Source organism: Diaporthe amygdali (assembly GCF_026229845.1).
Source record: "Diaporthe amygdali strain CAA958 chromosome Unknown NODE_33_length_508711_cov_65_296071, whole genome shotgun sequence".
Taxonomy (NCBI): Eukaryota; Fungi; Ascomycota; class Sordariomycetes; order Diaporthales; family Diaporthaceae; genus Diaporthe; species Diaporthe amygdali.
In genome coordinates this window covers 390,680-409,805 of record NW_026517053.1, presented here as the reverse complement: position 1 = coordinate 409,805, position 19,126 = coordinate 390,680, and the positions used below count along the sequence as shown (strand labels likewise).

At 51.9% G+C, this 19,126-nt stretch overlaps 5 protein-coding genes across 5 annotated transcripts; 2 read left to right on the top strand and 3 right to left on the bottom strand.

Moving 5' to 3' along the window:
• Positions 1-395: 395 nt before the first annotated feature.
• Positions 396-2,773, top strand: J7T55_002330 (uncharacterized protein; the record flags this gene model as incomplete). The annotated part of the gene is made up of 5 exons (XM_053132867.1): positions 396-449; positions 631-832; positions 919-1,116; positions 1,169-1,293; positions 1,370-2,773. 5 exons carry the CDS (start codon positions 396-398, stop codon positions 2,771-2,773), a joined length of 1,983 nt encoding a protein of 660 aa, XP_052989301.1.
• Positions 2,774-4,580: 1,807 nt separating this feature from the next.
• On the bottom strand, positions 4,581-6,155 carry J7T55_002329 (uncharacterized protein; the record flags this gene model as incomplete). The annotated part of the gene is made up of 1 exon (XM_053132866.1): positions 4,581-6,155. The coding sequence occupies one exon, from the start codon at positions 6,153-6,155 to the stop codon at positions 4,581-4,583; it is 1,575 nt and encodes a 524-aa protein (XP_052989300.1).
• Positions 6,156-13,959: 7,804 nt separating this feature from the next.
• Positions 13,960-15,008, bottom strand: J7T55_002328 (uncharacterized protein; the record flags this gene model as incomplete). Its single annotated transcript, XM_053132865.1, has 3 exons — positions 13,960-14,221; positions 14,288-14,664; positions 14,721-15,008. The coding sequence occupies 3 exons, from the start codon at positions 15,006-15,008 to the stop codon at positions 13,960-13,962; spliced, it is 927 nt and encodes a 308-aa protein (XP_052989299.1).
• A 1,360-nt stretch (positions 15,009-16,368) lies between these two features.
• J7T55_002327 (uncharacterized protein) lies at positions 16,369-17,242 on the top strand (the record flags this gene model as incomplete). Its single annotated transcript, XM_053132864.1, has 2 exons — positions 16,369-16,711; positions 16,830-17,242. 2 exons carry the CDS (start codon positions 16,369-16,371, stop codon positions 17,240-17,242), a joined length of 756 nt encoding a protein of 251 aa, XP_052989298.1.
• Positions 17,243-17,924: 682 nt separating this feature from the next.
• J7T55_002326 (uncharacterized protein) lies at positions 17,925-18,713 on the bottom strand (the record flags this gene model as incomplete). Its single annotated transcript, XM_053132863.1, has 5 exons — positions 17,925-18,059; positions 18,128-18,250; positions 18,309-18,421; positions 18,481-18,549; positions 18,701-18,713. 5 exons carry the CDS (start codon positions 18,711-18,713, stop codon positions 17,925-17,927), a joined length of 453 nt encoding a protein of 150 aa, XP_052989297.1.
• Positions 18,714-19,126: the final 413 nt, after the last annotated feature.

Genomic DNA, 19,126 nt, shown 5'->3' with positions numbered 1-19,126 from the left:
GACCCTTGCACCTGGATCCTTACCTCACTCGCTTCACCATCACCAACCATATTCACCCTCTTTGTGATTGTTTTCGACCCAGAGCATGCAGAAACCAGGGCAGAATTGTTTGCCGCCCTTCACTTCTCTTTGACTTGCATGACGCTCCTCCCAAGTGACTTTCACATTGTCAGTCACACAGTCAGGTAGCGCTCGCTCGAGGACACCCTGCTGCCCGACTCTGGAGCCATAAATTGGGCCAACAACCTCGACCTCCATTGTCACCATCGCCCTTTACGGCCATACCGGAACCACTGCGACCTCCAACGGTGACAGTGAGCGCGACTCAAGCCACCCACCTCCCTTTCCCCCCTTGAGTGGGAGCACAGTCCCAATCGTTCTTGCAAGCTTCCAAAATGGCTGCTGCGAACGGTGTTGGCGATGGCATCTTCTCTGCCACATACAATGGAGTCAGTACAATCTCCTTCGCCCCATCAATGGCTATCTTCCTTGCGCTTTACTTCACGTCCCCCTCCCTTCCATCCCCCCCTTCTTTGCTCTTTACTTCACGTCCCTTTCATCTCTCAGACATTTCGTGGCCTGTTCCATCCCTACCCAGGAAGCCCTAACTAACCTGTCCCAACTTCACAGAACCCCGTCTGGGAGTTCCAGTTCTTAGGCCCAGATGCAAAGAGAGAGCATGTGATGCGACGCCAGTCCGACAACTGGGTCAATGCCACACATATCCTGAAAGCTGCCGGTTTCGACAAGCCCGCGAGAACTAGAATCCTCGAGCGCGATGTACAGAAGGGAAACCACGAGAAGGTTCAGGGAGGCTATGGTAAATTCCAAGGTAAGAAGAATCTCAGTGCTCATCCGCATTTCGTCATGTCCTGCAATCTTAAGAGCCTCGCTGACATTTGCGTCCTCTCGCTGTAGGAACCTATCTGCCTCTGACAGATGCACGAGAGCTGGCGCGACAACACAACGTCCTCGATCGCATTGGTCCCATCTTTGACTTCGTCCCCGGTGCTGTTACCCCACCTCCTGCTCCTCGACATGTCAGCAAACCAAAACAGCCTAAGAAGAGTGCGGTGATTGCCCAACCTGCTGCTATCAAGAAGCGGAAGCGCAATGGTGGGACCGACCAAACTTTCCCTTCCTGTGCTCGGGTACTGACCATATTTAGATCATTTTGCGGATGACTTCGATCGATCTTCCGTTGCTTTCCGGGATGATACACCCGACGACCAGACGGTAGCTTCCGGCAGTTATATGGCCGAGGATGATGCAGACAGGATGATTGTGCACAGGGTATGCATTCTCACGATGCTCTCATCTCATCCCTCCCAAGGAGGACTTGGAAGGCTACATGCTAATCTGAAAACAGCACACAATGTATGGCGAGGCACTCCTTGACTACTACGCCCTAGACATGCGCGACTCGTCTGCTCCGCGCCCGGAGCCCCCTACGAACTTCAGGCCCGACTTCCCCATCGACAAGCACCAAAATACCGCCCTACACTGGGCCTCGGCAATGGGTGATATTGACGGAGTCAAGCACATGAAGCGTTTCGGTCCGTCACTTGCTGCAAGGAATATGCGAGGCGAAACCCCCTTGATGCATGCAGTCAACTTCACAAACGCCTTCGACAAGCAGACATTCCCAGCCATTATGGAAGAGCTTCGAGAGAGCATTGGAGAGCGCGACCTCTCGGGCCGGACAGTTCTGCACCATGCCGTTTCGCACGCTGTCTCGGTCAAGTATCGGAGACCTGCCAGGTACTACGTCGAAACCATCCTGGGAAAGCTACAGGACACACACGATTCCACGTTTGTCGAGCAGCTCGTGAACTCCCAGGACGTCAATGGTGACACAGCTATCCACCTTGCTGCCGAAAACAAGAATACCAAGATTATTCGCTCGTTGCTTGGCCGTGGCGCATCCACCTCGATCCGCAACAACAAGGGCATGCATGCTGAGGAAATGATCCGAGAGCTAAACGAAGGCATTCGGTCACGCTCCGCCATGCCTCCGCCATCGTCTTCGCCGTTCGCCCCTCCACCTCGACGCCCGAGCGTCAGCGATGCGCTGCAAGACATGTGGAAGAATGCCGAATTTCGGTCCGAGGCCGCCAAAGCCGTGCAGAAGCGAATCGCCCCCAGCATACTGCAAAAGAGTAGAGATCTTGCGCAGATCTTCGAGAATCAATGGCAGGAGAAGGACGAGGCCGAGCAAGAGGTGCGCCAGATCCTGGAAAACACCCAAGAGGAGGCCATGGCTCAGATGGAGGAACTGCGCCGTCTTGAGTCAATGCTCGAGCCGGATGAGCTTGGTGCGAAGACGACAGCCGAGGCGGCGCAGTTGCGCACTCAACTCGCATCTCTGCTCAAGTATCAGAATCGCATTACAGTCCAAGGCAGGGTCCACACCGAGCTTAGCATGCAGGTCAATGGTGACAGCCAGGGGGCCAGCAGCCAGGCGAGTGGCCATGACGATCAGGACGAGCGCCGACAACTGGCACAAGAGCTTCTCGGCAGGATTAGCGACCTGCGCAAGCTCGAGGAGGACCTGGTGGCGGCGACAGGATTGCAGGGCATGGGCCAAGCCATCGAGAACTATCGATATCTGCTCCAGCTTTGCCTCGGCCATCAGGCGCCGGGCCTTGACGACAACCTGGACAACATGATCCGGGAAATTCAGGATGAGGTTGATTATACCAACAGCTCACGGGCGTTGCGTGTGACGGGCAATGGCGATGCACACGCAGTGGAACTTTCTGAAGGGGAGTAGAGTGCCTCCTCTGGGACTTTGGGGGCTGACTATGGCACGAGAGTGGGGCGTTGATTTCCAGGGACAGCCGGTAGTGTAAATTATTTCAAGTGAGGTATTCTCCTTGCTTTATGGCATAGGAGTTCGACGGTTCGGCGGTCTGGATTCATCGGCGGTCAAGATGAGGAGTTATGGCGGCGTTTCGACGGCCTTGTGAGATACCAAAATTATCAGTTTAGGGCGTCCGTAGCATCATCAGTAGGAGAATAGACGGACAGCGGACTATGGCAAGAGTGGCCAAATCGGCACTGCCTTGATACGAACGTGTTATGTATTGTAGGCGTGTGACCAATATCAGACACATGAAACATTAAGGCAGCATTTCGGTTATTCGGTCCTGCAACCCTGGGCCTTGTCAACTGCAGAATGCGGCGCCTACTGTCGGGTTGGCCAGAGACCACTTTGCGTCAGTCGAACTTGCAAAGAGGGCGAAAACAAAACTAGCAAAGCATTGTAGAGGTCTCTGTGTTCGGTGAGCTTTGAACCAATGTACACGTTCACGGTTTGTCTGAGCTTAGTATGGTGTTCATACTCATCCTCTGTTGGCCATCATTCTGCTAATGTGCCCAAATGAGAGCATATTCACAATAAATTAGGATATACACACACATAATGGCGTGTTTTGTGTTGTGATTGAGAACCGCTGCACTCGGTTAGGTTGATGACTTATTGTGCATCATTAAGAACTTGACCTCGGTCAAAAAGTCCGATTCCAGAAGGCTTGCCAGACAGGTACTGAAGAAGTCCGCGAGTGTCTCAGGTCCGGCATGAACAGACAGCTGCCTACCTCAGTATGATGTTATGAAGGCTCGTTGTGGACCTTGGTGTTTGGTTATTGACTAAGAGGGCATGCGCAACTTAGAAAATATAGGATCTCAGAACATACCTTAGGTATACACATGTTGCATTGTCTTCCAGACCCTGGTCAACACACTTGGGCATCTAATTATCTATCTAGGTGGCTAGAACAGTTCCCTATAAAACATTCTACAGGATTGCAAGGCTTCCCTAGTAGCAATCAATTCAGACCACATGTAGAGTTTCAAGACCCCTTTGTCTTGAGGGGCGACCTACTTTCGCAAGCTTCACCATGTCTCAGCGGTCATTCATGCCATGCGTATCTGGAGAGAAACAAGACATTGATAGCTTATACAATTTCTTTTGTCGCATGTTCAACACTCCAATTCCATTCAATCACGTTGAAAGACACATGTGGTCCTGATCCAAACTTGTGAACAAGCCAAACACCAATGCCTGCCCTCTGGGTATTCAATGTACCGTGTATGTGACCTTGACCAAGCACCAAAACAGACAGAAACCAAATTGTGAAGTCGTGAGGATCATTTAAATCATCACCATCGTCATCGTTGTCGTCGTTTTCTTAATCATCACAATCATCATCAACATCACCGTCTTCATAACCAGCGCTTCCTTTTTTGACGCGAAGGACACCCCTGCCACCTTTCCACCTGCTCGAATGACGCAGAGCTTGTATGCGGTAATGGTTGATGAGAATGAAAAAAACAAAATGAACAGAATGATTATCAGTAAGGCAAAAAAGTTGGAAGCAGTACAGTATGGGAGGAGGAAGAGAACAAACTAAGTATAGAAAACGCCGCCTCCCTTCCTTCCTTTTAGATCGGTATCTATACGTGAGCCTAACAAAAGAAAAAAAAATATTAAAGATATGAGACCTTAGAACCACAAAAGAATGCATGTGCCATTGCAGATAAAACGATCACCTCCCTAACGTATTCCTATTCTCGAGTCACCGCTTGTCCTCGGGCCGCACCCTCGCACCGTAGAAGCCACCGCCCCCGGCCGCAGCACAAGCCAGGCACACCCCGCCTCCACCATACACGCGGGTATGCCTCGTCCAGCTGGCACTAGAATGATTGAATGCGTCCGGGCCTTCATCGGGGGCTTCGCCGTGGGCACCGTACGTGCTGCTGTCCTCATGGCCGTGGTCGTGGTCGTGCTCCGCGTAGACTATTCTGACTCCTCCATCCACTGCGCCTGCCCCGGGAAACATGATCGAGGCCGGGTCGAAGGGGTAGTCGGTCAGCGGGGGAGGGGGGAGAAGAGGAGACGTTGGTGGATATGAAGAAGGGGAAAATGAGGTGTTCGACATGGTGCTTTGGCTGTGGTATGCGCCTACTGGCCCGGTTGAACTTGGTCCATAGGTATCTGCTGGTATGGGGATAGTTTTGGTGAAACCTCTTCGTCTGGAGGAGCCAACGGAAGGTGAATTAAGACGTGATGAGCCAACTCGGTTGTCTGACCCAGTGTCCTCATTGCTCGGATCTGTCCTTGCCGTGATGTAGCTCGGGATTTGGCTCTGATAATAATCAAAGCCCGGAGTATCGATGGCGACAGCCTCTAACTCGGCAGGATTCGATTGCGCGTATCCTGCAAAAGGCATGCGGGTTTCAAAGTATGTCTGGCGGCCGCGGTGGAACGAACCGGTGGCCAGCTCTGTGGGTGTCATGGATTGAGACTGTGGTTGGCTAGTGGGCCCCAGTTCGAGATGCTGTTGTACCGGTTGCCCTCTGCCCATGACCGAAAGGGCGTTGAAACCTCCGTCGGGATCGTACATCACCCCCAAATCATCTGCCATACCATAAGGACGGCCGAAGAAAGGAGTTGTAGAGCGACTCGTGGTCATGACACCCCCATACCCCCATTGCCTCGAGGCGAGGTCATCGTCCATGCTATCCTTTTCTGTCTCGGCGAGACCGGGGAACTCATCGCCAACATCGTCCAATGGCGGGAGCGAATGAAACGATGATGATGTTCTGACATGGTCGCTCTCCTCAGCAGCAGCGGGGAAGAAAGGGTCAGGATGAGGCAGGCCACTTGACTCCTGCTCGGCGCCATAGCTCGACTCATTGCTGACTCCACGTGACCCTTTAATTTCAGTGTGAGTTGTCCGCTCCTCTTCTTCCATGCTCCTAACGCTGCTTCCTTCGACAGATCCACCCAATCCCACTGGAGTTGTGCCACTTGCTTCCCCTCTGCTTATGGTCCAACTAGCCTGCTTTTCAAAGTGGCCCTGTCCCTGTCTGGCTTGCTCCCAACTGTCTATAAGCTCCGCTTTAGAGTCAGAGGAGATCCAGGAGGCAAATCCTCGTGGCGGATAGGGATTTCTGCTGATATAGTGCCCAGAACGCCGCGCTGAGAAGCGAGGCAGCACGAGCTTCTGGAATAGGTACGAGGCTGCGATTACCGCCGTGAAGGCGCTGATGAGTAGGCTGGATCTGGTATATAGTGACTGGTCTCCATGAAGATGACCGCTGTGCTGGGAGGAATCCGAGTCGCTGCCGGCTGATGTGAGGACAGGCATAGCTCCTGCAGCTTACTTATCGAGGCCCAAGCAAGGGTAAAGAAATATGATTGTACCTTGCCCGGCCGAAACAGTGGCCCACGAGATCGGCAGCCTCGGGTATTCCTTCTTTGAAAGTAGTATGAAGGAGTGTACAAGACAGATGGATGGGACTTGTGTGTCACGCATATGCTATCGGCAGTGCGAGCAGAGACAGCCGTTGAGGTGAGACGAGCCGCTGCAGTCCAGACGCACTGAGTGTCCGAAGAAGATCCGTAGTAGGCCAGAGAAGCGGGAGGAATGAGAAAAAGGTGGGTAATACATGAATGTGATCCTTTTTGAACACCGTAGAAGTTGGTAGAAAACGAGCAGACTGTTCAGGCAGTCCAGTGGATAGTAAAGTAGAAGTGACAGGAAGCCAAGGACAGGTGGGAGGGCATGAAGGAGGAACGAGCCCCAGACATATGGCGACATAAAGAAAAAAGGTGGAAAGCACCAACCTTGATATATCGCAGAGGAAGTGGATCGGCGATATTTGCAGAGTCGAGCTCGTGTCAACGGGACGGGGTCCCTTGGAACGGCGAGGTATCTGAGGGAAGAGTCTCACGTCGCGAGCATGGATCGAAAAAGCGGGCCGCCTTCCAGTCAGCCCGTAAGTAGCAGAGCTCACTTGAGACAGTGCCAATAGCATGGTACCGTCTGACGCGCGGTGAGAGAAGGTCATGAGGATGGACCGCACTGGCTCCCATGAACATCTGCCGGAGTGTGAGAGGAGGTTGGTGAGAACGGTGGTCAACGAGCAGCAAGCCATCTGCTCTTGTGGCGGCAAGGCAAAGGGACCAGGGGCCACGAGCGCCAGAATACTACCTGGGTACATTGTAAACGCTTCGATGCAGGTCGGTTGGGGTCAAGGCAGGTAGACGCCGTCCGACCCCAGATCATGGAGGTGATCGTCATCATGTACCGGGAAAGGAACATGCAGCAGCCTACAGTATGCACGCGAAGGAAGCTTGAGAGGTTCGCACCCCATAATAAGGACCCCCCTACAGGTGGACCCAGTGTCAGCGTGCTCTAACCCCTGCCCCTGCAACCACCGCACCGCAGGGCTGCAGATTAGTTAGTTGCGTCGCGCCGTTGCTCGGACCTCGAGTGATGAAAGAGACGGCGTGGAACCGTGGAGTTCCAAGATAATTAGGACGCTTGATCCACCGTCAGCAAACTTGTCAAGGATGGAAGGAGTTCAGCCTGCATTATCACGGCGTTAGACCGAGCTTGAGTTGTATGGAGGCGATACATCTGTAGGCAGAGACATTCTCGAGTCGGGACGCGCCACGGACACGAGCGCCTCTGCTGTGCCATGAACATACAGCGCCGCTCTTGGACGAAAGGGTGATTCCGTGTAAAGATAGTCTTGATGTTTCAGCTGCCTTTGACCCGCATGACTGAGTCTGATAGTCGGGCGGGGATAGGGCCACTGTTGGCTGAGAAGAATAGGGGGCCAATTCTCATGTTCTGAGTCGGTCTTGAAATCCGGCCAAGTTGGCTAACGCCGGATAGAGATTTGGCCCAACATCTCCCCTCCCGTTGGACACTCATTTGCGCCCAATGCTTGTATCAAATCTCCATCTTCTCAGGATTACATTGTCTCGTTCGTCTTCAGTTGGTCACCAGGCCGGGCCTAACTAGCCCTAGCGGGTCTTTTCTTGGCTGAGGTGAGCCGTGACATCGAGCCGGGTCTCGCCATTTTGGCCCGGGAGTTCGCGGCTACCAAGATTTTGTCGTGGCTTGACCGTTGGGACTGCCTCCTTGCCCGAGATGGAAGTCCGAAAAGCGGGAAAAAACCCCAAGCGTGTTGTTGGTTCTGTCTAGGAATTGAGCAGAGGCGTGTTTGCACGTGTAAACATGTAGATTACATATGTACGTGTGTATATATGCATGTACCGCGTGCCTGTGCCTGCAGGCCCCGAAGCAGACTCGGACGGTCACGAGTGAAGCAGCGGAGCGGTTGGCTGCGCGTTGGTTACATTCAGATGCATGTGCAACCGCACGATCTCCTCTTTTCTTACTTGCCGAGGTGGTCAGTGGATATGGTTTACCGGCCGGCGTGTGAGAATCGAACCTTGGTCGTGTGTTAGCTGCCAATGGTTGGGAGCACAGAGACAAAAGTACGTATCCCATGTCGATGGAAGGTCAACTAACCCTGGAAGATTGGATATATCCGGGATGAGATGCCTATACCTTGGCGAAAATCGGCAGGATTCAGCCCTACCAGACCAACCCCTGGAGCCGGAACATCTCGCCTTCTATTTCATCTCAGAGATCAGATCATCAGCGGCCTCGAGACAAACTTCAACTACCGAATTCAGAGAAGGGAGGTTGCTATCAACGATTTGGTACCTAGAAATCGTCTTCACCGCCTGCTGGCAGCGAGCTGCGTGAGCTGAAAAAGAGTCGCCAGCACGAGCATGGTCGTTGCCCCAACTCGGTGGCACAGTAGTCTCTTGCCACTGAAGAATCGATAGATTCATCATTTCAGCTGACAAGATTTTGCAAGACTTGCCCCCTCTATGCGCCTATTTCTTATCCGGTAATGCTCACCTGTCAGTTATACTATGTACGCATCGACGAGTACCAATACATAGACACATCTGAGACAGACGGCCGTCCCAGCAGGTTGGGTCAGTCCTTATTGGAGGTCTCGTTAAGCGAGCCTCGATCTCCCGCAGCCAATCTGTGGGCGTGGTGCAGCGACAGCACTTTGCACCCCTGACAGGCTCCAGCCACCTGCTTTTCGGGCAAGAGGAGGTGGATTTAAGGCCGGGCTGCCCCTGTACCGCCTCAGCCTTACGGGACTGACGACGCAAAGTATGCCCAAGTCCGGGTGGCAGGTTTTCTTTTGCGAGATGTTCGCTGGATTATTCGGCCGCTACCGTTGAATTTTTCTCTTTCTCATCAGATGCACCGGCTGAATCGCCTTGCAGATGGATGCGCAATACCTGCAGTACGTAGATAGCTTTGCCAAGTAACTCTCTCCAACTGTACATTCTTTTCTGGCCCGCCCATGCAACCCAAGATGGCGACGTGATGAATCGCACTCGCCCCTGGTGACGGACTTAATCTAGGTCCAGCATCCAAACGCGAAATGTTATCCAGACCGCTTCTTTACTTCGTTACTTCGCTGATCCCCACCTGACTAATGCTTTCTTCAGGTTAAAAGGTTGCCGCCCAGCAAGGATCCGTTGGCAGAGAGGCCTGACAGAATGCTTCACAGCCCCCAAGAGCGTCTCAGCCCCAGCTTTCGTCAGCACTCAGCTTCTCAATTCAAATGAATCCAAGATTCCATAGCATGCCTTCCGGAACTAGCCCCGTGCGCCCAGACCGTATTGGCCTCCCGTCATTTTTAAGTTTGTGCTGCTAGGAGCGCCTATCAAAAAGGATTCCGCCGCGTCTGTCGGCGCCTCTCGTGTTCCACAGAGCAGATCAGCTCACCTGAGCGCCCGGCTGTTTGCAGCCGGCCCCCAGACTTGAACCTTGCTTTTCAGACATCGTCAGTCTGGGGGCGCACGCTCAGCAAAAACTTGCTTCTGCGCATTCAGAGTGTTTTAGCTCCATCGCTCTCTTCCTATTTATGGAGGCCACCAAGTCGCTCAACACAGAAACACATCTAGGTGTGCATTCAGCCACGTGGACCAACACTTGGCAGCGTCACAATTTTGCCCCTATTGCCATCAGACAGACCAGTTGGGAACAAACCGCATGCAAATCTCTTGATATCTTCAACAGTACTGCTTCCTCTGATTCGACTGGTCGGAATACGAACTTCGGGGGCACGTCCCTCAGCCTATCACCTTGGGCGTGGGATCGAATCCTTCGGATCGATGGCACATGATAGTGACTGTAAGATGGGCGGCCATGACCGCACTTGTTGCTGCCCTGGCGGGTACGCTTGCTTGTCCAGACCCCAAAGCAACCCTATCCTCCGGCCCAGGGCCAACAGAGTGGCTTACAGCATAAACAAAAAGGACCCAATCTTTGTATTCGACAATGCATTCTACGAACATGTTACTTCCGCTTTGCTTTCTACGCAAGATGATGTAGTTGGTCGGCATGGCGGCTCAGAAACTGAACAGCAGTGCACGAGACACTCTCCCTTCAACCAGCGACGAATAAGAATGATGAGTGATGATCCGTGATGCATAGGCCCAAGGGGTAAAATGACCTTCAGCTTGACTCGATTTTCCGGCAGTCCATCAGCATTCCGTATCATGGACAGATCGATTGTCCAACCAAGCCTGACAGTCAACGGCAGACTTCGCTATCCTCGGACTTCGACTCAAGGGCTATTGATTTTTAACATCCGAAAGGTATCATTGTGCTTGACCAAAGGACGTTCTGCATGGCGAGACTAGTAAGACGCCCAGCACGGAACGCATACTCAAGTCGGTCATAAATTGAAAATGGAGTTTTGTTGGTCATGGTACTTGTGCCATTTCTACTCACAACAGTGGAGGAGATAACTCTGTTTAAGATTGGCATGCGTCGCTAATCGGATCACTACAATACATGGTACACTCACATAGCCAGGCGCTCATCAATCTCTGATGCTCACAGGAATTGTTGCGGCTTAAAGGAAATCCTGCTTATGACCATTGAAGCGCCAGCAGCCTTTATTTCAACTCAGATGCCAATCAAGGAGCTAAAGAACTAATAGCTGCTTATGTATAGGGCCAAACACGACAAGATCTCACGAGGTGGCTGTTGTTCTTTATGCATTGAGCCTCAACTCAGATATAGTCATGGCTCTACATTCAGGACCCACTCTGAGCAATGTTCACACCAGTCTTTCGTGGAGACCCATGATCACAAGCCCGATTACTCATGCTCTACCTCTGACAGTACGTCCTGTCACAATATCAATCAATTAAGGCCATGCGTATGACTCCATATGCTGACATGAGATAAGCGAATAGTCTAGCAAATATACCGCAGGAACCGAGAAACTCAAACTCCTGGTATGAGTTCAGAATGAGCAACTGCTCACTGACGCGTAAGCTTTGCGAAGTCGTGTTGCGATGAGTGCTGATTCAAATTGGCATCAAATCCCGATCCAAAGAGCGAAAGACATAAGCTCAGAACAATTGCCAGTCAGCAAATAGCTGGTATTGGGTCTAAACATTTGGGCTAATTTGTCACATGCCAGGATGGATGAGACAGCGGCGAAAATGGCCTATGTGGAAGAGCCGCAATCCTTTGTATCCTTACCTTTACTCCACCAACCTTTGTGCGAAAAGACAAGACCATAAGACACTCCATTAAATCCGTGGCAACATCGAAAGTAGAGCATTTGAAATCAATAGAGGAGCTGGAAGGAATGAAAGGAATGGCAAGGATTAGGGACGAGAAGGAATGAGCTTGGATCTGCGGGCGGCGATGGGCCATCCCAAAAGCCTCAGCCCAAATTTTTCAACCAACACATACATGAAATGTGACTAAACGAATTTGCCAGCCATTGCTTGTCTCAGCCCTAGTAGTTATCCAATACATTTCAAGACTAAAGTCTTGTGTCAACAGCCTGAACATTCGCTTTGATGTTTCGAAGCACATTGAAGACTAACCGGCTGAATGCACTCTATTGATATTTCGTACAACTGTCCAATTACCAAAAGCAGTAAATATATCACTTTCAAAAGTCCGGGACCGTCATCAAGTTTTGTTGTCGCTGCAATTGAAGAGCCTAGCCCACCTCGGAAATCTTTCTGGGCATGAATCCCTCCCAGGCACGACCGCTTCGGTCCCGAAAAGCCACCGTGCGTGGCCGACCAGGCCGGTGGCAAACATTGACAGTGTTAAAACTTCCCTGAATTGAAAGCAACAAAATTTTGGTCAGGGCCCAGACTGATTCTTGCAAGGATCACAAATGTGATGCATTGCTTCCCAAGAAATGTGGAAAAACGTACAAGGTAAGCTATGTAGAATCCTGTGCGTGTTCGCTGAACAGCCAACAGACACTGAATCAATTCTATGCCACCAAGAGACTAGACTCTTTGGATCTAACTTCGGGCAGACTACTGAATTTTGAAAATGAAGGACCGATAATGGCGGAGATTGAAGTGCAAGGCAGCTGTGAGACGGGCGTCCTCGAAATGCACAGGCCAAGCTCTTCCTCAGCACTGTTGAATGTACATACCAATAAATACTGGTCTAAAAACAGGAATTGTAGAGAAATATGGCCTCCAATATCGATACATGCATCTCAATTCAGGCATGGGGATCGTTGGCTCATTTGATACATACGAATACATTTTCGAAGGAAGAAGGTAGCCGAGGCTTCTATTTCATGGGAAGGAGGGGGCAAGGAAAATGCGAAGATTAGGAGGATCAAATTACAAACACGATTTGCGACAGAAAATATCAGAGAAATAATAAAGCAGAGTTCGTGCAAAGGAGACACTACAGTGAGTACCCGTCACAAGTAATGAGCGCAGGCAAACTTGATTGAAAAAGGGCGCCCAGAGTTTCGGAGAAGCCTATGCAGTCTGGCATTGAAAAGTTTGCCAGAAAGGAAAAGAAGAGGAAGTGAGGGGATAAATGATTATACAGTGAATTGTATGAGAACGTACTCAGCATATCAATAATGCAAGTCCTGGTGTTATGGTCAATATTCACAGGATGATCTTTTGGCTAGATCTAGTGTTGTCTATATTTTCCGGTAGGAAAGTTTGCATAAAATTTATGTAAAATCTGTTGAGCGTCAATCAATTGAAAAAACTGAGACCTAGCAGCCTTACTTTTGAGTGGTTTGTGATATGCATCGCGGGCTACTGCACAGTCCATCCAGAGACAGACCTATATGGCCGAGTGGTTCATAGCAACTCCAAGGTCAGTACTTAATGAGTCGCGATTTCTTTGACTTTTGGACCACCAAAAGCAAACTCAACGCTGACTTCGGCGACAATCTGTTCCCTACAGATTGATTAACGTGTCTAGAAAATAGGTACCTGCCTCTGCCACTGGATTTTGAATAAGCACATGTTGCGTTAGGTTTCTTTTAATTATGCTCAAAATTTGATACTATCGGATTTCGAAGATACACGAGCTGTGTGATGTCGATTTCGTGGAACCACGAAAATCTATGACATACCGGACGGATTTCAAGATATTTAAAAGACCTAACCTGGGAGGGTTGGCACTTTAGGCTTACGAGCGTCATGTATTATCAGAAACTAGGATGTTCAACTATCCCTCATAAGTCATTATTATGTGCCATGGTATTCCGATGTCTACTCAGGAGCTTGGCTGGATATTGTCAAGATCAGGCCAGCATTGCTCTACAATGTCCGCTTTTGCTGATAGAGCCTTCTTGGCGAAGGCTCCTCAATGGTATCCTTACCTTTGCTGCTTAACTCCCATCGTCTGCTAGTTAGAGACCTGCACAAAGTCTCCTTTGATGCAGTGATCTTCTGTAAGCTACAGCAGCCTAGTGAGGTACATGGGCACTGAAGCTCGGTATGAGCCAGCTGGTTTCTGGTCATCCTGGGGTCGAAGTGGAGTGAGAACACGACCCCCGATGAGCAGGAATTACAACGTACTCGGGTAAACATCCGACAATCTCAAGGTGTAGATTCTGCGGTAGGACAACACACAGCTCGGGTCTCGAAAATTGAAAAAAAGGGAAAAAGGGCATTCGATTTGAGAAAAAGACACCTTCTATCGTGAATCGTTATCATTGAGGCTGAATCATCCAGCAGCCATCAAGGCCGCAGCTACCAGCGTGACGGTAACAACTCAACAGAGCCATTGAACCCTTTCATATCCTCTCATCACATCAAACTCTTCCAGCCCTTGAGTGGGTCGGGGTTAACTTCGTCAAGTCGACTTGGCTTTGCTGCAGTTCCAGCTCTTCCCACTTCTTCTCTATCTTCCGGGACTCGTGGAAGAGGCCCAGCATCGGAAGCGACCCCGCGATGATACCTATTCCGCATTCTACTACTGTCCAGAGAACGATCTTGCCTGTGTTGAATAGGTAGTTGTCATCCGAGCTGTACGCATCGGCATAAATTGTGCGAATCAGGGATGCCATAGAGGCACTGTTTGAAAAATGAAATGGTCAGCTGGGAACCAAAGTACAAAGGCAAGCAACAGTCAGGACTCACACTACACCAAGACCCAAAGCCGCCACTGTCAGAACCTTCGACCTGAGGCGCATCTGAGGGGTCCACAGAAGAAGCGTCGAGATGGTGGCCATTGCAAGATCAGACAGTACGTCAAAGGCATAGGCCGTCTTAGAGAGGGCAACAAAGACGTCCGAGTCGATGCATGTGCCGTTGCCTGTCCAGTTTGACTCGATGGGCCTGCATTTGGCCAGCAGCGTGATGAAGCCGGCGATGCTCAGAATGCTCACGACCACGATGAGGCCCCAGATGGAAAAGATGTACCGCTTTGCCTTGGCGATGCCCTTGAGAGTGGTGAGAATGCTGGTCTTGATGAAGACTAGGTTGATGGCATAGAAGATCTGCCACAGGAAGAGGTACTAGAGCAACGTTTAGCATGTACGCCTGACAAAACCTTGTGGGATTGCCACTCTACCTTTCTGCCCTCTGCGTCCAACTCAGGGTTGAGTTTTGAATCTGGTGACCCAATTCCGACGAACGTCCCATGCATCACCATGCTGTTATGTACCAAGTTGACGACCAGCGCCGTGCACATCAGGTAGTCGTCACTGCCAAATTGTTTCTTTCTCAGTCGGATCCAGGCACGCAGACCAACAGTGTTCGTTGAGAGGACGGTAAAAGCGAGCGTGACGCCAAAGATGGCCGCCGCGAATTTCTCGGGCTCCAGCACATCTGCCAGGTATTCAGAAGCGATGGCGGCCATGGCGAAAGGTTTGTGGAAAGAGAGGTAAATGAGAGTGTGAATGGAAGGTTTAAAGAAAGTTGGCGTGCTGGGTGCTCAATCCATGAGTTCTATCTAGTGCCTGCCGTCAAAGAGAAGGGGGCCTCAGACTCGGATGAAAGAGAGACAACCGTTGAGGAGTTTTGGCGACTACTGGTCCTACAAGCCGCCTTCAGTCACTTAAGAAGGGATGAACTATTGGCCCCCTGTGCGCAGCCGGGGCAATGAAGCATGAACCAAGGGGATATGATAGGGGAGTGTGAATCCACTCGCGGGTGCAACGCGCACATCACATCGATATTCTTGGGAAAGCAGTGATATCGACCTCCATGCGGGGGGTGGGAAAATGCACCCCTGCCACCGGCTCCCTCAGCCCTTTTCGATTTAACCACCCTGTGGTCTCAGCCATGGTGCCGCGATGGCTGCGCTGCCCCCTTGACAATGAAGGGAGAACGGCCCCTTTCACGGTTCATGCGTTGCGCGGAGGGCGAAGCTCCTGAAGACAGGGGTGTGCCGAGTGGATCTCCCATCTATCTGTGTTTCGAAACAGGGTGTTTTATGCCAGGATCACCCAGAGGCAGGCTCCAGATCCCAAGTAGATTGCTCGCTACTCTGTCTTGGAGATCTAAACATGCAGATCATATCTGGTCCCTGACCCGCCAGGAAACAATGACAATGATATTGTGTGACTCTGGTGCTTGCTTACTTGGAGCGTTGGGCGGAATCATGTGAAGCTGGTGGATCAACGAATGGCTTACACCTTCAGTCATCCCGGTCGTCTTCGTTAGAACTCGAGAATGTCTTTCTTCAGCCGTCAGAGGCAAGATGACAGCCCGACAAAGGCTTTGCTTGAATAAAGACATAAAATTACATGCTGACTTGTACTTCAGTGAATTTCCTCGGTCTTTATCTCCCGCTTTTCTTTTGTTCTTGCGGAGCTGTGGCTGATTCTCTCAATCGGTCAGCCAAATCGTCTGTCCAACAGTGATTGGCAGCGGGGTGCTGCAGCCCAGACAGTGTGTAAGCTTGACTCCAGCCAGGCCCAGCTCGACTCGACTTCGACTCGACTTGCGGTTAGCGCCCCACTTTATCGAGCCGGGGCTGGAACAACTCTCGGGAGCTAGTCGCAAAAGGGACAGGGACCTCTGGAAAATTTGTAGTTGAGGTGCAGCTCTTTTGAGTTTGGAGAGAGGGTCTGATGTGTTGTGACAGGCGAGGATACTTCAATTCCAACAAAACGACATAGCACATCTTTGTCTCTCGCATGGTTAGAGCATTGATACACTAGCAGCCTCCCGCGCCCTCTTCTTCCCACCGCAAAACACGACCCAAAGCCGCGACAATGGCAACCGAGGAGGAGGTCAAGATCAAGTCCAAGGACTCGAAAAAGGACAAGAAGGACAAGAAGCGCAGCGAGTCCGACGGTGTCCACAAGTCCAAGAAGGACAAGAAGGAAAAGAAGGCAGACAAGGAGAAGCTCAAGGCCAAGGTCGCCGAGGCCCTCGACAACCAGCTGCAAGCAGATGTCGCCGCCTCCGTAAAGGCCGACGACGACGACGATGACCACCCTGGCTCCGACGTGGACGACATCAAGAACCCTGAGGTCAAGACGCAACTGGTGTACTTTGCCGTTCCATTGGCAGATGTGAAGGGGCATAAGAAGATTTACAAGACCATCAAGAAAGGTATGTTCTCTTTTGTTTACTTCCTCCTACACAACCACCCACGCCTCCCCGGGCCCTATCGCAGTCCCTAGAACCACCATCGTGGACCACCGCTGACTTTGTCTCACCACTCAAACAGCCAGGAAAGCCGGCGCCCTGCAGCGCGGCGTCAAGGAGGTGAACAAGGCGCTGCGCAAGACGCCGATCAAGGCGCCCGCCAACGCCGACCAGGTCCCCGGGATCTGCATCATCGCGGGCGACATCTCGCCCGACGAGGTCATCATGCACCTGCCCATCTACTGCGAGGAGCACAACGTGCCCTACCTGTTCGTCAAGTCGCGCCTCGAGCTCGGCAGCGCCGCCAAGACCAAGCGCCCCACCTCGGTCGTCTTCATCCAGGAGAAGGGCAAGGAGGGCAAGGCCGGCAAGGCCGGCGCCGCCGAGGACGACGATGAGGACGACGGCGCTAGCTACGCCGACGCCTACAAGGAGCTTCTCAAGCTGGCGCAGAAGGAGGCGGCGAAGCAGCTGAAGGACGTGCTGTCGGGCTAGGATGGGGGGAATTCGGGACCCGTGGAAGGGGGCTATCGGGGGCCCATCTGTGACAAAAAGGCGGGGTGTTTCTCTCGGGCCTGTGTGTCTCTCGGCCACCACCTAAAACAAAAATGGGATACCAGGCGTAAATCTGAGGCGGCGTTCATAGGCGTACGGGTTTACATTGTACTCAAGTGGCCGGGTGTGGCGGGGGATTTTGCGCTGTCTAGCATTTTCGAATCAAGCAGCATTATCAATGCGCTGACAAGACCCCATCCTGAATCACGACGACCGTTGTGATGACCAGACGGAAAGACAGAAGGACGTGCTGTCGCCACGCACGCAAGATATCGGCGACAACTTCACGAGCAAGATAGGAGAGATATTGAGGCTGGTGTGGTATCAAGCCTTGCGCAAGATCTAATCGCTAGCGCACAGGTGCCTTTCCGATTGGACGTGGTTGTGGAAATTATCGAGATGCGTAAGAAGTCACTTGAGCGTTACGAAATGGTGCTGATTTGGAGTGAATTATTCAGCTCGTCGTCACGAGGGAATACCTAAATTCCTCGAAAGACTATCTACGACCTTGTCTTGCTAGACGTCGACGTTCATACCAAAATCAAATCGTACAGTGCCGAAACTCCTATGCCTCGCGCCTCACCAGGTGGTACACCGACCCGATGATAATCTCATTAGTCCCTTACTCGAAGGGGTTTGTCCGGGTGCCCCACCATGTCAGGAAGGTTGCCAGTCCAACGGTCTCGAAGGCCTTGGCGACGACGGAGATACCGACGGTCTCGAGAGCACGCTTCTCCTGGAAAACTTGGGCGATGAACTGCGAGTGGCACAATGTTAGCAAAGTGTCCTGTCTTGGACGAAACTGGTAGCTACGAGGGAGCTCACGGTAGGGGCAGAGGTGGCCAGGAAGATGAGGCCGCCGAGGTAGGCAGCGCCCTTGTAGGACAGGGTGCCGGTTGCGTTGAGCAGGGCACCAACACCGTAACTCTGCAGGGCAGATCCGACAGCCTGTGTCGATGGTCAGCAGCTTTCTTCGGTCAAGGCAATAAGAGGGGACTGTGCTCACGGTTGTGCCCCAGGCGACAGCGACGGAGGTGGCCTCCTTGGACTGGATGAACTGCTCGCTCGAGTTGGCGCGCTTAGCACTCTGGTAGGCTTGGCCGAACAGAGGGCTCAGGACTTCGTGATGATGGTCAGTTTCTTGTAGCTTGACAGCGGTGAGGACTGCTCATGCTTACCGGCTGTCTCAACGGTCTGGTTGAAGACGGCACCCAGGGCGATGGCCGAGGGCTTGACAGGGGGGAGGTCTGCATCAAGGTTCTATGTTAGCGAGCTGCGCGACTGATGATGAGTGAGTTTTGCGGGACTCTGAAGCTCCAGGAGAGGCTCGCCCGCATCCATTGGCTTGGGGAGAGCTCGAGAGCTGGGCGTTGGGGCCTGTCTGGCATGGACACTCACAGTGCAGAGACATGATGGATTGGTGGGATTGTGGTGTTTGGTTGTTCTGTAAGGGAGTAGGTTTGATGAATGGTATGTCAGGACTGAGGTTCACGATGTTTTGGAGTACGTAGCATGAGAGGACAGAGACTGGGAGGTGGGCACATTGGCTTTTAAACCAGCAGGTCTCAAAGGTAAACGCCTATGATGCCGTTTGTCTTACGTTCAACAATCGTCACTGGTCCCCCAGCAGGGACTAGTACCTATGTAATGAGGCAATAACAACCAGCCAGCCAGCCAGCCAGGACCTGCGCGCCCAGCCAGGACTAGCTTCGAACGTCGCGACTTACCTCCCCTCTGATTTCGTCACTGCTGCCAGGTCCAGGCCAACGAAGATCTCCCAGGAGATTCTTCTCCAACCCGGCCCAGCCCAGCCAATGCCCATGC